This window comes from Mus caroli, chromosome 1, assembly GCF_900094665.2.
Source record: "Mus caroli chromosome 1, CAROLI_EIJ_v1.1, whole genome shotgun sequence".
In the NCBI taxonomy this organism is placed as follows: Eukaryota; Metazoa; Chordata; class Mammalia; order Rodentia; family Muridae; genus Mus; species Mus caroli.
In genome coordinates, this window is record NC_034570.1 from 156,878,323 (window position 1) to 156,890,880 (window position 12,558).

General features: G+C 40.1%; 1 protein-coding gene across 1 annotated transcript in view; it reads right to left on the reverse strand.

Moving 5' to 3' along the window:
- Positions 1-6,255, reverse strand: part of LOC110304004 (dimethylaniline monooxygenase [N-oxide-forming] 5-like) — a 23,798-nt gene extending 17,543 nt beyond the window's left edge. The window contains 3 exon segments of the mRNA XM_021175252.1: positions 3,989-4,151; positions 4,561-4,749; positions 6,121-6,255. Of these exon segments, the coding sequence (XP_021030911.1) occupies positions 3,989-4,151; positions 4,561-4,749; positions 6,121-6,255 (487 nt within the window).
- Positions 6,256-12,558: the final 6,303 nt, after the last annotated feature.

The following is a 12,558-nucleotide window of genomic DNA, read 5'->3' on the forward strand; positions in this document are numbered from 1 at the left end:
GCAAGGCACCCTGATACTCCAGTGGACCGGAAGGGACTTGTGCCCCAGCAGAGGCCGGGTTGCCTGCTTCCCTAGTTAATGCAGTCTCAGGTTCCGCACGATTGGATTGGAGCAGACGCTGTGTTCCACTCACCAGAGGTCTTAGGATCCTGTGGGGAGTCCTGTGCGGGTCGTTGCGGGTGTCCGGAGACTCCACTGGCAAGGCACCCGAGTGCTTGAGAGAAGTCAAGGTTTTAATGCCTCCACTTCCCCATCTGCACAACTCTTATGCCTCAGTGCAGTGGTTCTCAATCTGTGGGTTATGACCTCCCTTTCAAGGGGTCACATATCAGATATCCTGCATACTAGATATTTGCATTGAGATTCATAACAGTAGCAAAATTACAGTTATAAAGTAGCAATGGCAGTAATTTTTTGGTTGGGAGTCACCCACCATACCATGAGGAACTGTCACAGCATTAGGAAGGCTGAGGGCCATTACATCAGTGGGATCACAAAGAACCTTCAGTAGGAAGAAAATAATTTGGATATTCCCCATGAAAACAACTGCCATGAGAAATTAATGGCACTGTCCCTCCCTTTTATGTACCTATAGCTTACAGATTAATTGACTTAACTAGTCCAGTCACTCAAAAGTATTGTCTGCTTCAAATTCCCAACTTTACCTGTGTGGAGGCAGCAGCCCATAATTGGCATGATTAAACCTTCCATTTAACTTCTTCTCCATCTGTCTGTTGATTATGTATCTGGAGCAGAAGTTTTGTACAGCTCTATTATAACAAGTGAAGACTGTGGTGTCCATGGGATCCCCATGGTCCCAAACTCGATTCCATATTTATGCCCCTTGTCTTGTGCTGAGGAAAACCTTCAAGAGAGGAGGGGTTGCCTGTTGAGTGTTTAGCTGCTAATCAGATCCTCAGAGGGTTTTGTTGTTATTTGGTTGTTTTTGTTTTTCTTCTTGTTTTTATGTTTTTAGTGAAATGGAATTAACTTCCCTATAGGTTTGTTCCCCTAGCCATCTTCTTTTTCCCGCCTTTAAACTGAGCTTCACTGGGAAAGGATGCATCTGACCCTGTAGAGACTTGGTGCCCCAGAAGGGAGATGTGTGTGTGTGTGTGTGTGTGTCTGTGTGTGTGTGTTGGGGATAGGTAGGGGTGCGGGGGGGAGTAGGGGTGGTGATGGGGGAAGATGGGTGTGGGGGTGGGACTGGGGGAGTATCCTCTCAGAGGAAAAAGGGAGAGAGATGGGGTGGAGACTTTTTGGAGGGAGGATGGAAGGGGGTGGCATTTGGAATTTAAATAAATAAAACAATTTTTAAAAAGAATAAAATATATAAAGACTTATAACAATAATGTAAAAGATCCCCTTACTGGAAGCTATTTCAATTAACTTAATATTTGTCAGGGACCTAATATCTTTGTGATGTTTGCTCCAGCTATACTAGATTTCTGGAGTGAGCAAGGTGCCAAAATATAGGGAAAACCCACGACAACACAATAGGTTGTTACATTGCGTGTTAGAAGCTAGTATTCAGATTCCATTTGAGCTCTTTCAGTTGAAGTTTTCAAGAGATGGAGAAGCACGTGAATAACATATTTGGGATCAAACGAAAAATCAAGTACAGAAATCCACAGTGGAATTTACTCATGTTTACAACTGGAAAAACCTTAACAAAAATTTTGCAGTGCAAAACAACAACGACAACAAAAACAAAAGGAAAAATATATTTTGGTAAACATTCTGGTCTATTTTGTGTTATCTAGCAGAGACCTTTGAAATAAAGCTATTTATTGATGTTACAATCAATACTGTGATGTCATTGTCACAGATCAGTGACTCATGTATCTCAGAATCATGGCATGAATAATTTAATTTCCATTAAGTGCTCAGTATTGGAAATCTTGTGTCTCTTCTATGAAGTAGGAATTAAGTTAATTTTGACTTGGATGTCTGCTCTTCCATGCCCTTCAAGCATCAGCCACAGTCCCTGTAGAGAAAGGGTTGCTCCTCCTTCCCTTTTTATTTGTTTACAATCTTTGGGAAACTATTGAATCTTTCCTTCACACAGACCAATGGTATATTTTAAATACACAGGTTTGTGTATGTTGATTGCTCTTTAAACTTCATTTCCAGTATGAAACCAGTATCTTCCGTAATATTCATTTCATTTTGAGATTTCTCATTTAACTACCTGTAATTAATTTTAAGGTTTCTGACTCTTCTTGGCTTGCTACTTCCCCTACTCCAGTGCATGTTGGGCTGGGAACATTGTTACTTTGGAATTCTGTGTTCTCTTACTCATATTTAGTCAGCAGAGAAACATGTCCTTGCAATCCTAATGGGAACATGCCTGCTAAAGCCAGAGGAAGTCTCAACTCACAGTCTCTGCAGGTAGCAAGCTTACACCCAAGAGCAAAATCAGGATATGACACCAAACCTGGTCAGCGACCCTGCTGATCTCGCATGCCACATCTGCTCCNGAATTCCCAAGGCCAATCACTGCCACTCTCTTCCCCACAAAGTTGTCCGGGTGTTTGTACTCCCAGGTGTGGAGACAGCTGCCTTGGAACTTGCTGATTCCTGTGAAGGAAGAATCAAGCCCTCAAGTCNCAGCAGAAGTGGAAGACACTGCTCGATGGATTTCGTTCCTAAGCTTGAAGTTCATGTTATTTTACTCCCTTTCTGCACTTGGACTTTATGCCACTATTACAGACTATTGCCCTCCAGCATTCAATCGCAGTGGCTATATGGCCAACACCAAAATCAGAGCAGAGTTGTTTTTTGGATTTTGTTTTTTTTGTTTTTTTTATTAGTTGATAAAAATATGTCATTTTAAGATTTACTCGGTGTGCTAACTTTACTTTTTCACTTTAGAGTGAAACTGTAATTTTCTAATATTCTACGCAGAGACATGAGACAGTTTCTTCACTTTTTATAATGCTTTGGAAACCCACATGTTTGTAAAGTTCCTTATCAAGGTATTGGTGATATTCAGAACCAACTTAATGCCAGCCACACATGCAGTTTTAAAGCCCAGGAGCCCACAAGCACCGATAAGGGTAGTAATTTTAAGTCTGTATTTTACTTGAACCCAGGATAACCTGAGAAGCTACTACATAGTTAATGTAAAGTTATTGGTGAGATTCTTCATGTGCTCCTACTGTGTTTTCTAAATGTGGTGAATATTTTACAAAGGAAACATCAAACTTTTGTGTCCTTCACATATCAGCTGCTCATCAGCAACATCTGGCCAGTGGCCACTCACTACTCTCTAAATCAGAAGCATGGGATAGTAGTAGTTTCAAGTCACTCCGGAAAAGTTAAACTTCAAAAGTTATAATTGCCATACATTATAAAATTCCATGATGCGTAATTTGTCATTCAGGTGGTGTTTCAAAGACTCCTAAAATATCTCCACAAATCCTACTTCCATTGTTTGATTCAGTCTTTATCTCTGAAATGGACTGTTTAAAGTCTTTATTCCTGATGCTTCTGATTCAACCATCTTCTCCTATCAATTATCGCTCCACACTTCTGCAGGGTTGATTGCTTCTACTGAATGTACACACACACACAAACACACGCACACACACACACACACACACACACACACACACACACACAGAGAGAGAGAGAGAGAGACAGAGAGAGAGAAGCTCTTCCCTTAACTCTTACATGCTTCTCCCAACCTAGGCACTCTAAGTGTGAGCCAATTCCTGAGCTCTCTCCAGGATTGCTTATCTACTGGCTTTTCCCCACTGCTTCCTCATCAATGAAAGTCTGTCTCAGACCTTGCTTTTCTGAGGATCTCTGGTTTTCAGTTCTGTCTTTACCTCTGTTGCCAGATCTCCCCTAACTGTTCTACGAACTTAGTTGCCCCCTCCTGTGTCTCCTCTGTATAAACACTGTTTTCCAGTGCCTATGACAGGAGAGGCATTAAGATATGTAGCATCCTAAGCTTTTTCTCACACACACATTAGAGAGATACCTTCAAAGTCTTGTAAAGGAAAGTACTTCTCAGTGTAGTGACCACTGCATACCATTATCCCATCAAATATGTAGGTTTTCTGCTTCTCCTTGGTCTCTACTACCATATCCCATTGACCAGAGGATGAAAAGTCAGGGCGCTTCTTTATACTGCACACATTTGTCTAGGAAACAAAGAACAAAGTCTGAGCTCTAGCACATTTTATGCCTTTCCCCTGTAGAATTCTATGCTTAAGTAGCTCTGCATGGGGTTTCTAGGTGAGTAGGAGTCATGTGCACATAAAGTTCCTATAACGTTCACGTCCCAAATGTCACAGCTCATTAGAGCACAAAATACATTTGTTTTATTTTTCTAGGCCCTATGTATTTTTACTTTACAAAATGAACCAAAGATTAGAATTTGGGTTCCAGCTGGGACAGTGCTTATATGGTGGGTAGAAAAGACAAACATATCTTGGAGAATCCTAAGAGGTGGGGGAGGTGTTTAAATGCAGGTTGAAGTGCCTTCCTGGCTCTGTGTGTGGACTTTGCCTTGTCCCATGTGCAGGTGGTAGGCGGGGATTTGCTCCTCACCTGGAACTGGATGTGTTTCATGAGCCCGAAGTGCCTGGCATACATCTTGAGATACTCCATCATTTTTGAGTTGTGCAGGTAGTTGGGGAAATCATCAGGGATGGGGTAGTCGCTATAGGCTGTCATCTCCTTGGATGTATTGGTGGTTAAAGATTTGTATATCCCAGGCCTTCCGTTCTCAGGTGTCTCCTAAAGGAAGCACACCAACCCTTGGCTTCCAGAATTTTAGGAAAAATGCACACTGGGTTTAGTGATGATGAGAACCGTGAGGCTGAGTTTTTATTTTATGGAAAATGCGTGTCACTGTTCGATTCTATACTGTTACAACATTGAATGAAAAAATTAGACTCTTTTATGAGGATGCTCTTAGAATTTTTATGGTGACAGACTCAAAACACCATTAATTCAGACATTCTAAAAATAAGATATTAAATACCCTAATACAATACAGGAAATAAAACAAAAGCTAACAGAAAGGGATTCGGGATGAGAAAATTGAAAAGGAGGATATGACCTTGTCATCTTCATTGGATTGGTTTTATCTGGTTTTATTGGTGAAGGCATATCCAGAGAGGTTTTGACTAGGGGGAAGACATATGGTAGATACATTTTTGTGGTTAAATATTTAATGGGTGGTTTCTATCCCACCTTAGATAATTTAGTTCCCAGATAAAAGACATATGACTTTTATATTTATGATACACCTTTAAAGCACTAGAGCTGGCCAAGTATCAACCCTCTAAGCTATTTTGTCTACTTCCCAATCAATAAAACTGAGATATAATTTGCTATGTTCTGACTGGGACATTCTTAACTCCAGTTGGCCTGCTCTCATGGCCATGCTATCACTATTCACTTACCCCATGGCGTCATCTCCTTACTCCAATTTCTCTTCTTCCCTTCCTGGTCCTCCTCAGACCACAAGCTCAGGAACTGAAACCTCACCAACCCCTGCTGCTCAGCTATGGTTGTCCACATCTTTATTCAACAAATAGTTTTAAATTATGGCAGGAGGTGACAGAGCATCACTTGGTGTATATGAGGATTCTCTTGTACCTGAGGCAATCAGATCTTGGGCACCAATATTAACATTAAACTACATAGAAGACAACCAACCTTAACCATAAGTCTTCCTGTGGGTGGGGCTGTTTGATATGGGTGGGTCTAGAAGAAAAGCATGGAGGAGAAAGCTCAGCAGTGAAGTCATTCCCTTGGCTTTCTGGATGCTCCAATCACAGCTGTTCAGGTCAGTCATGCAGTCCCTGCGTGATGCATCAAAACACAGAAAACCAAGAGCCAAGATAAATCTTTGCTTTCTTAGGTTGCTTTCCTAAGTGTCCTGCCTCAGGGATAAGAATGGTAATAGACAATGCAGTAAGATTCTTCATGTAATCAGGCACTTGAGAGAAGTGCTGAGTTAGTCCTGAGAGAAGATAATGCTACTCTGTAAAGAATAAATTATTTACAATTTACAGCTTCCAATTCCTTTGAGCAAGCATCTCTCTCCCTTTCAGGCCTAGGTATCATCATACTTTATGAGAATATAATCTGTAAAATTACCTTGTATCTCCACAGACCTCCAATGTCATTGCTCTTTTCAAATCAAGTAGGTTCAAGTCCTTCCTCCAAGCAGCTCTTAATGGCTCCCAGTCCACTGACACCAGCACCAATGATTGCAATCTGTTTTACTTCCATGGCCTCTGAAGAAGAAAGAGTTCTTTCAGTTTTCCGTGAGGAGCAAAATCAAGTTTACAGGCAAGCCTGATCTCCCACTAATTTTAGCAACAGTATCATTTGTTTGATAGAAGTTTGATTTTTTTATACCATGGCTTCTTTTGTCTTGATTAGAAACACACAAGCACTAAGGCCAAAACTAAGTGAATCAAGGAACTCCCCATAAAACCAAAGACAGTGAAACTTATAGAGGATAAAGTAGGGAAAATCGTCAAAGATATGGGCACAGATGAAAAATTCCTGAATAGAACAGCAATAACTTGTGCTGTAAGATTGAGAATCGACAAATGGGACCTTATAAAAGTGCAAAGCTTCTGTAAGGCAAAAGACACCATCAATAAGAAAAAAGGCCACCAACAGATTGGGAAAGGATCCTTACCAATCCTAAATCAGATAGGAGTTAATATCCAATATATATATAAAGAACTCAAGAGGGTGGACTCCAGAAAATCAAATAACCCCATTAAAAATGGGGTTCAGAGCTAAACAAAGAATTCTCACCTGAGGAATAATGAATGGCTGAGAAGCAGCTGAAAATATGTTCAGCATCCGTAATCATTAGGGAAATGCAAATCAAATCAACCCTGAGATTCCACCTCACACCAGTCAGAATCGCTAAGATCAAAAACTCAGGTGACAGCAGATGCTGGCGAGGATGTGGAGAAAGAGGAACACTCTTCCATTGTTGGTGGGATTGCAAGCTTGTACAGCCACTCTGGAAATCAGTCTGGCGGTTCCTCAGAAAATTGGTCATAGTACTACCTGAAGACTTAGCTATACCAGTCTTGGGAATATACCCAAAAGATGCCCCACAATACCACACATGCTCTACCATGTTCATAGCAGCCTTATTTATAATAGCCAGAAGCTGGAAAGAACCTAGATGTCCCTCAACAGAGGAAAGGATACAGAAAATGTGGTACATTTACCCAATGGAGTAACTCAGCTATTAAAAAGAATGAAGTTATGAAATTCCTAGGCAAATGGATGGACCTGGAGGGTATCATCCTGAGTGAGGTAACCCAATCACAAAGGAACTCATATAATATGTACTCACTGATAAGTGGATATTAACCCAGAAACGTAGAATATCCAAGATACAAGATACAAGTTGCAAAATACATGAAACTCAAGAAGAACGAAGACCAAAGTGTGGACACTTTGCCCCTTCTTAGAATTGGGAACAAAACACCCATGGAAGGAGTTACAGAGACAAAGTTTGAGCTGAGGTTAAAGGATGGACCATCTAGAGACTGCCATACCTGGGGATCCATCCCATAAGCAGCCTCCAAATGCTGACACCATTGCATACACTAGCAAAATTTTGCTGAAAGGACCCTGATGTAGCTTTCTCTTGTGAGGCTATGCTGGGGCCTGGCAAACACAGAAGTGGATGCTCACACTCAGCTATTGGATGGATCACAGGGCCTCCAATGGAGGAGCTAGAGAAAATACCCAAGGAGCTAAAGGGGTCTGCAACCCTATATGTGGAACAACAATATGAACTAACCAGTACCCCCAGAGCTCATGTCTCTAGCTGAATATGTATCAGAAGATTGCCTAGTAAGCCATCATTGGAAGAGAGGCCCATTGGTCTTGCAAACTTTATATGTCTCAGTACGGGGGAACACCAGGGCCAAGAAGTGGGAGTGGGTGGGTAGGGGAAGGGGGGAGAAAAGGGGATGGGGGACTTTTGGATTAGCATTTAAAAATTAAATAAAGAAAATACCTAATTAAAAAAAGGAGGCTCCGGCTTCCCCATAAGGGCATATAAGCAAGGAGGTGTGGGATAAGATAATGATAATAATAATAATAGTAATAAAATTTTCTTTGGCATTAAAACAGAGAGACACACAAGTGTGCACACACAACATACACACACACACATCCACACACAGACATTCCTCCTACACCAAATTTTTTAGTCATTTAACTCTAATCATAAAAGTTTTCTAATGTAAATGAAACAGAATTCCTTGTAACTACAGATCACTAAAATTCCTTCAAAAAGAGATATATCCAAGGTCTCTCATATTGCATTAAATTTTGTCTTAAAAGATTATGTATGTAATGAAAGTGAGTGGCTTGCTTCCTGAGGGCTGGCAGGAGGTGCATGGGGATACTGTAGATACTCTGCAGCCAACCGAAACCAGCATACCCTCCCTACTGGTTCAGATGAGCTATATCTCTTGAGTCAACATTTGATGAAGTCGAATGAATTTTTTCAGGGTGGTCTTAGTGTTGATGCTATGGGGAGCAATGGTCGAAAAGGCATAGTTATGTCTCATTTCATTAGACCTCTGGGCTAGCAGGATGACTCCAAGGGTAAAGGAACTTGTCAGACAAGTCCAGTGACCTCAATTCTCCCCTCAGAACCCATATAAAGGGGGAATGAGAAACTGGCTCTACAATTTTAGAGGTCTTCTGACCTCCACATGCTGCTATGACATGTACAAAATAATACTAAGTTAAAAAATTAATTCAGAATCCATGTGTCTATCTCATTTTCAGGCTTGCCTAGAACCAGTCTCTGCCATGTTTCTCTCTGCTCCCCTCTTCCTCTTGCATGCCATCACTGACCTGCCAAGCATATGGTGACCTCCCTAGCTTGGTATTATTTCCTCCTCACCCCCTTTGTCAAAGTGTCTTCTCTTTCCCTATGAATCCAAGTATATCATCATGACTTAGTTCTGAGCAAAATATTACCACTGGCCACCCTTTACCTCTGCTTTGACATTCTTTAGTTAGTATATATGAATTGTAAAAATGATGGGTTGTGATATTTATACATGCATAAGGCATAGTTTGTTAGTATTTCCTCCTGTTATTTTCTTTTATTTCCCCTCCTCTTTCCTAAAAGTTTCCACCATGTCTTCTTATCTTCTAGATTCCATACAGGAGAGAAAGCATGCAATACTTGTCTGAGTCTGGCTTCCTAGCTTAAGTCAAGGTTCTTCATTTCTGCTCTTCCTTGTACTGAATAATGCTCTATAGCCCCTTTAGCCATTTATCTATTGACCTCATAACCTGGCCACTGTGAATGAATTTGGTCCCTTTGTCACCTAAACATTTAGGAATCCCTTTGAGTGATCTTGTGTCTTTGGGCTCCACACTCTTCTGCAATTAGGTGATAAAACCTGAGGATGGAGACATCACATTCTCTGTGATTATGCATAATAGTTCCAAGAGATAGCACGGGATTCCATGGCAAGGAATGTGCCCAGTTCTTTTAAGACTAGGTCCTCCTTATCTCAGTCTGGTTTGGTGGGATAGGGTCCAGCTTTACTCCCACCTTTTATACACCAGGGGCTTTGCATCTTGTTTTCCTGCCCTCTTCACTCTGATCAGGATTCATGGGAGGGGACATGGCTACTCAGTAAGGGGGAGATTTAGACTCTGATGTCTACGCTAGGAGCTAAGGCAAGCCTTGGATTATGCCCCCTTGCTGAAGCACTTTCTTATGTCCTGGAAGGGTAGGAAATGAACCGTGGCCACCCATAATGTGAGCTCTGAGAAATTTATTATCTCAGGAAACTTCCACTACAGTCTTGAGGTAAAAGAAATGAGGATCCTGTTCAGGTTGTTGGATAAGTCATCTTCTCTAACACAGCTTGGATGGATAATCTTAGACTTCGGGCAACACCCCTCAACTGATTTAAAGTCCATTTTCCTCCAATATCTTTTCCTCACTTGAAAAGAATCAGTGCAGCCTATGCTTAAATTTTAAGTACTTGCATGTTCAAAAAACTGCATACAATCCATTATTTCATTTTGTAAAATACAGATTCTATGTTCATTTCAAAGTGGTGTTTATAATCCACTCAATCTCATAATAAATACAACTGATCCTATTTAAACTTCAAACCCATGTAGTATCCAAATGTCACCTATCTATGGACAGCTATTAACATTTACATCAACTCAGCAATGTTGTTTATTCCTTTTTGTCCCTACAATTAACTCTTCCTTGTTAATTTTGTAAAAACCATGAAATATATCACTAAAAGAAAAGATCAAAATTGCATGTACCACCAATAATTTATCTAGTATGATATGCATAGGTTTAGACTGTTGTTTTGTGAACATGCTTATGTGTTTATCTAGGCATAGATACCTACAAAAGTAATATTCTACATAGTGTGCTTCCCACTTTTAAGTGAAGAATATTGTAATTATATTTCTATTCCTATGGATGTTTTTCAGTTAATATTTAGCTAGTGAGTTCATTAATTTTAATGACTATAGGATTTTCATTTTCTTTTCCTTTTTAAAAAAGATTTATTTATTTATTTTATGTAAGCAAGTCCACTGCCACTGTCTTCCGACACACTGGAAGAGGGCATCAGATCCCATTACAGATGGTTGTGAGCCACCATGCGGTTGCTGGGCATTGCATGCAGGACCTCAGGAAGAGCAGTGAGTTCTCTTAACTGCTGAGCCTTCTCTCCAGCCCTTAGGATTTTTAATAGTGTAAAATTCTGTTGCAGTTAAGGATCTGGTTACTTGCCACTATTGCAAAGAAACAAAGGTTATCTTGCTTTTCCAAAAGCTGTTTTCTGGTTACAAAAGTTCTGTTACTTCCTGTGCTTCCTACGAAAATAGAACGGCTTAATTTATATCCAGGTTATAAGTCATAACTGCCAGCCAGGAAAGTGCCTGGAAGGCAGTGCATACTCAGTAAAGAGGACCCAGCATTTTAATGACGACCTGGAAATTTTCATTGCATAAAAAATTATAATGAAAAATGTAATAGTTGGGAGGAGAGCATGTATCTATTAAATTCTTGTCCAATCATTAGTGATTCCCTACCTAGTTTTATGCAGTATTATTTCATTTTCTCTAGCTCCTGGTTTTTCTTGTATTTTAATGCCATGTCCCTAAGGAATTTTGCTTCCACAGGAGCAGTGTATTTTGAGAAATAAGATTTGAATCTTCCCAGGAATATTGTGTACATGGAGAGAACAAAACCATTAGAGTGAGAATATGACTCTCAACCACACATGAGTGTTACGACTATCATTAGTATTTTCCTGAACATAAAATTTGCATTTGCTCTACTTGTGTCTCAATCTATGACAATGTATTTAAAATGAAAAATCTAGCGACAAATTCAGACAAGCCATTTGTCCACAGTGGTGTGATATTGTAAGGCAGTCTAAGGATTCTGAAGGCAGACTTTGCTTTTATCTTCTTTAGTAGTTCATAGCTAATGACCTTAGACAAGTTGCTTGATATGCGAGTTAGTCCTGATCACCTCTTATGAAAAAGAAAAAGTAACAATTAGAATCTATTTGTACATGATCCTTTGGTCAGATACAAACATTCTTTTCTTTCCTTCCTTTTTCTTTTCTTTTCTTTTTAACATCTAAACAAAATGGGTCCATTAACAGGAAGTCAATGTATTTCATTTTTGTCCTTTGTTCTTTTAATTGTACCCTGCATCCCCTTTACAGTTTATAATCATCATTTCCAAACTACCTGTAGCAGCAATTTCAAGCATATGAAGTCATGTAAGATATATAGCTCTTTGATGGATTATGCCAAGAAATGTCTTACCTTAGGCAACCTATTGTAAAATTACCTCAGTCGTGACGATATTATGCATTTCACATTGCTTTGCCTCTTTTATTAAGGGTCAGTCTTTTGGAAATTTTTTTTTAAAGGAAAGAAGTAAGGAAGGAAGGAAGGAAGGAATTCATTCTGGTACGTAGGAGCTGTATTCCTACTTGAGGCAAAGAGTGGTTGAAACGAAATGAAGCAGAAGTTTATGAGAAAAGACAGAAGGAATAATTGCTTCTACTAACCACAACTCTTTTGATGTCTCTGGGGACATCTGAAGCCGGAGGAAGGGCAGTCCAACTCACAGTCTTTGCAAAGGAAGTGTTGTCCTATCCCTGGATTGAGTCACGTCTGCTTTGTGGTTGTTTTTTCTGCTTTCGATTTCTCGGGCTAAGTTGATTATTATCAAAAGAGTGTGAGACTGATCCCCTCCTTTGTATGCCAGTTCTTGGTGATCTTCCTGTTGGATATCCTCTCCACCTCCAGAGGAGCCACAGTGCTGACCTTCTTTGATCGTATTTTATAAGCATCTGGTCTCCCCACACCCCTACTGGAGAGCAGGATCTTCACACCTACTACCAGAACAACCACCCACATTTTTTGACATAAGTGATCACTGCAGATAGAGAAGTGAAATGTTTCCACATAATTTCTACAAATCACTTCTCATGATGTATATCTTCAGTTTCCTGCCTTGGAGATCTC